The sequence below is a fragment of the Podarcis filfolensis genome (genome assembly GCF_964270895.1).
Source record: "Podarcis filfolensis genome assembly, chromosome: 2".
NCBI lineage: Eukaryota > Metazoa > Chordata > Lepidosauria > Squamata > Lacertidae > Podarcis > Podarcis filfolensis.
In genome coordinates this window covers 37,940,793-37,945,675 of record NC_139605.1, presented here as the reverse complement: position 1 = coordinate 37,945,675, position 4,883 = coordinate 37,940,793, and the positions used below count along the sequence as shown (strand labels likewise).

At 39.3% G+C, this 4,883-nt stretch overlaps 1 protein-coding gene across 1 annotated transcript; it reads left to right on the top strand.

Annotated features, from left to right (window-relative positions):
- The first annotated feature begins 324 nt into the window (after window positions 1-324).
- LSM3 (LSM3 homolog, U6 small nuclear RNA and mRNA degradation associated) lies at window positions 325-3,392 on the top strand. The gene is made up of 4 exons (XM_083602751.1): window positions 325-465; window positions 1,509-1,619; window positions 2,610-2,705; window positions 3,030-3,392. The coding sequence occupies exons 1-4, from the start codon at window positions 445-447 to the stop codon at window positions 3,108-3,110; spliced, it is 309 nt and encodes a 102-aa protein (XP_083458877.1). The 5' UTR covers window positions 325-444; the 3' UTR covers window positions 3,111-3,392.
- Window positions 3,393-4,883: the final 1,491 nt, after the last annotated feature.

Sequence of the window (4,883 nt, the reverse complement as noted above, 5' to 3'; positions counted from 1 at the left end):
CTAGTAGAGATAGGAAAATAAAAGAATGCATGAGATTATTAACGTCTTGGTAGTAGCTTTTATATATATAAAAGATGGCAGACAAATACAGGTGTGTGTGTGTGTGTGTGTGTGTGTGTATGTATACACACACACACACACACACACACACCTGTATTTACCTGCCATCTTTTGAATAGAGGGTGGGAGCTCGCTTGCCGTCCGACCACAGCTAAGCTGAAATCCTTACACTTTTCATTGTTCGCGCTTGTTTCTTAGGCAGGCATGGGGGGAGGTAGGAGCAAAAAAGAAATATTGTGGTGAGTTGACCCGGAACCTAAAGTGCCGCATGTATGTCTACCATAAGTCTATACTTGTCGCTTGTGCGTGAGCGCGCACCTGCGTCAATTGCTGCGGGCGGGGCATAAAATCTCGCGAGAAGAGGCTGGAGTTGGCTTTGAAAAAATGGCGGACGAGGTGGACCAGGTGGGTGATGCTGCCGGGGGAGGGTCGCCTTTGAGGGGCCGGCGGGACCCCGTGAGGTGTCGCCGTTGTGCTCTGAGGTGCTGGGTCTCTGGCCTGGCTTAGCCTGCCGAGGTGGGTCGCTAGTTGGACGCAGGTTTCTGCTCCCAGTAGCGAGGGCGACGTCCGGACTGCGCGTTTCATCTTCTCTTTTTTTGTTACTTGGCTTATTTCTGAGAGCATAATAACGGTAAAGTTGACCTTTGCCCGCCTGTCCCTCCTGAGAAACCCAGCCAGATGGGCGGCGTATAAATAACAAATTAGTATTATTATTTCTCTCTACTCCTGTGTCCGCCCCCTCTCCACATAGTTGAACAAAAGTGAGAAACAACAACAAGTCCCTAAAATATTACTTGTTTTTGTAGTTCTCTCCTGGTAGCTACAAAGTTGTGGTCTGAAGGGCCTCTGCTTTATTCTTCCTTCATTTCCCCTTCTTTATGCTGTTTTCATTGGTACTATCGTTCATAGTTAAACTTTGCTGCTATCTTTGGATTGTTTTTTTTTAAATGAAAAACACAGCCACAAAACAAAACTTTATTATCAGATGTCAAGACACCAAGTGAGGACATTATGCACATTATTCTTGCTACCTAGTCCGAGAAAAGTGACTATGAACAATCTGTTATTCTTTATTATTGGAACAGTTTAAACTGGTGAGCCTGGGATATTAGAAAGGGTATCATAACTAGTTGACTGTTTCCTGATATCTTACAGATAGCCTTAAATTCTCCTAACTCTGCAGCAACTACTGCATAGCCTGAATAGCTTAGGAGGGATTTGCAATTCACTATTTGTCAGTCATTTTGAAGAGGTGCAAACAGGTAGCTTTTAATTCTCTCTGCTCTTGTACTTGAGTTTAGATATTTCAGTAAGGTTGAATAATTGAACAATAAACAATACGGAGCAACTATCTAATACTAATCTCAGTGGAGTTTTTCCTTGGAATAAATTGTATCCAGAGTTTTATCAACTGTATTTAAAAAAACACAAACACTTTTCTCTTATAGCAACAAACCACAAATACTGTAGAAGAGCCCTTGGATCTCATCAGACTCAGTCTTGATGAACGAATTTATGTAAAAATGAGAAATGACCGAGAACTTCGAGGCAGATTACATGTAAGTAAAGCTATATAGAAATGATGGGTGCTTGTTAACAGAACCATGAAAATGTGTTTTGGGAGATGTTAAGTTAGATGTTTCAAAACCAAGTTAAAGTTCTCATAGAGTGAAAGCAGCCTTGGCTTTTGAAATACTTATTGGGCAGCAACAGGAAACCCTGGGTTCTCCAGATATTGCTGCACTCTCAATTTTAACGTGCATGAAATAAATCTGATTTTGATCTTGGCCAAAGAACAAACATTTCACTTGCTGTGGTCTCAAATAACTCTTGGCCCCAAAATGTGTATTTGAAGCTAGGACATTAATGATTCATTTTCCAGCAGTTCTCTGTGAAGCGCAAGCATGACTGCCAGTGTTAGATTTTATGAGTGTTGTTGGGGATCTAGTTGTTAATGGTATTAATTGAGCAAATTGTTGTGTTTTACATCTAGTATATTTAGTTTAATGGTATTTTGTGCTGCCTTTTTCTCTACTCATTTTTGCCAACTTTTCTTTAGAATCTTTGGTATAGCAATCATATATTGTTTTATTATACACTTTATACCCTACTTTTCTTGCTTTCCCTTGTCTGTTGGTCAGTGTTTATTTGAAGGGGATACTGACTTAAATGGTATATTTATGAAACAATGTAAAAGTAAATATAAGAATGGAGCAGTGCTGTTACAGTTGTATGAATAAATTGATATAGTTTGGAAAGGATCTCATGCATGAAGATGTTGAATCAAGCAATTCCATATCTGTTCAAATTGAAGCAATATAGAAACAAATGCCTATATCCAACAAAGTTACACTCAGAGTAGATGCATTGAAATTAATGCATTAAAATTAGTAATGTTCATTAATTTCTGAGTAGGTTTAACATTAGATATAATCCAAAATACTTATAGTGGAAGTTTTTAGATCTGTGTATTTGAGCTACAGTGTTTAAGAAATATACTGCCACTAGCACAAAAATTAAACTTATCTAAACTACTCTCACTTCCACAGGCTTATGACCAGCACTTAAATATGATTCTGGGTGATGTTGAGGAGACTGTGACAACAATAGAAATTGATGAAGAAACCTATGAAGAGATTTATAAAGTAAGAACTTGTTAATACTTAAAGCTCCAAATGCTCTTTCAGGTGTGCGATGTTGTCTAGATGAATTTAAATTAAATATTTTTTGCTTACAAGATCAGTATACCAACTAGACTTACAACATTAAGTAAATTTTAACCAGAGTAAAATCTAAAGCATTGTTTTAACCATAGTGATTACTTCATTGTAAAAGTAAGACACTTAAATATGGATTTCCCCCCAACATGTATTCTTGTACCATATGAATTTATAATAATTATGCTAATCCTTGCGACTATTTTTACATTCCCACTGGATGTAGCCTGTACTGCTTTTTTTCATCCACAGTCTACCAAAAGGAACATTCCGATGCTGTTTGTCCGAGGAGATGGAGTTGTACTTGTAGCTCCTCCACTGAGGGTTGGCTGAAACCATGAAAAAAATGGTCATTGTTTCAAAAATGTTGGACCTCTGGACACTGTCTTCTGATACCCTGAAATATTAAGATTCTGCCCTTAATTCTCAAAGACCATCCAAACCTGATCGTTGTGAAAGCGTAAGATCATTTGGCATATAAGTTGATATAAGGGTTTTTTTCTGAAATAACTTAAGTGCAGGTGTCTTTATGTATCAAATCAGTGGATATATCAATTTTAGTTGCGCTTGTGGCCGCTGATCTTTTTAAAGAAATAAATCTGTTTGGTTTTTTTTTGTATGTATGTGTTTGTAAGCACTTTTCCCATTTAACATGTGCCTCATTATTGCTGCATTATTTGCTTGGTTACCATTGACAGTATCTGGTACAAATGAGACAGGATTGCATTGAGTATTTTCTATTTACGCCATGCTATTCCGGTGACTTGAGTGGTCTAGATGCATGAAGTGTGTATGCTTCAATAAGGGTAACCTTTTGAGGAAGAGTTCTAAGTTGCTGATTATAAATCTACGCAAATCTTAGTGGGAAAGTGGATCCCAGAGTCAAAGAAACTGCCGTTGTCTCATCACCCACAGTTACGTTAGCACTGTGTCCACATTAGGTCATTCATCTGTATACAAGTCCCTGTTTCCACATTTCCACATGTGCTTTGTGCACCTTCATCCACACATTAACACTTGCAATTTTATACTTCCAGAATCTTTCTCAATGTATCCCATCCATGCTACTGGGGTGTGCTTGATGGGATATTTATGCTAAGACTTCCTCCTTCACCATAAGTGCTGGAATCCTGAAGTCTGTTATGAGTTTGCACACAGGTATTTGTTTAGCTGTGTGTGTACCTTTGTTTTATTTCTTTTTTAAATACAATTTTTCTAATATACAAGACTTTCACAAAAAGGGGGGTGGGTGAAGTGTGTTGTTCAAAACCAGGGGGCCTAAAGTCCGGTGTGTGTAGGTATCAGTTGATTTCTCTGAATGCACCTTTTAAAAAGTTTTCTAATGCCATATTTGCACAAAAAGATGATGGCCTCACTCCAGAAAATATTTGGAGTTGCTAGCATGAAATGCTGCCACTTCCTTTCTTCCCCTTTTCATTTCCTATCTTCTGTAGTTGCAAGGGCAGTTTTAATTTTCTGTACAGCTGGTCTCATGCAAGAGCAGTTCTGTGCAAAAGAGCTATTTATAAAATCCCAATGCTGTGAATGTGCCTTCAGCAACAGCTGGTGGAAAAGGGCAGGCACCATCCTTTCCCTTGGGGTGAAGGAAACAGGGAGTGGGTGGTGTGGGAAAAGATGACACTAGAGAAATGTCACCAAACATGTAAAACCCACACTCAGTGCATCCACAGTCAGAAAACATGTAATTTTATTTTGAATTATTAAAACAAATTTAGTGTGTGTGTGCGTGCAGGCTGCCAAGAGGGTGTTATGTGGCAAAAAAAGGTAAAGGTAAAGGACCCCTGACAGTTAAGTCCAGTCGCAGACGACTCTGGGGTTGTGGCGCTCATCTTGCTTTACAAGCTGAGGGAGCTGGCATTTTTCCGCAGACAGTTTTTCTGGGTCATGTGGCCAGCATGACTAAGCTACTTCTGGCGCAACAGAACACCGAAACCAGAGCAGTACACGGAAACACTGTTTTCCTTCCTGTCGGAGTGGTACCTATTTATCTACTTGCACTTTTTGGCGTGCTTTTGAAATGCTAGGTTGGCAGGAGCTGGGACCAAGCAACGGGAGCTCACCCTGTGGATTCGAATCGCCGACCTT

What these genes read in the sequence shown, in the direction of transcription:
- LSM3 (XM_083602751.1), top strand. Translation starts at nt 445, where the DNA reads ATGGCGGACGAGGTGGACCAG. An exon ending in TGGCGGACGAGGTGGACCAG is followed by an intron (nt 466 to 1,508) that starts GTGGGTGATGCT and finishes TTTCTCTTATAG; the next exon opens with CAACAAACCACAAATACTGT. An exon ending in CCTATGAAGAGATTTATAAA is followed by an intron (nt 2,706 to 3,029) that starts GTAAGAACTTGT and finishes TTTCATCCACAG; the next exon opens with TCTACCAAAAGGAACATTCC.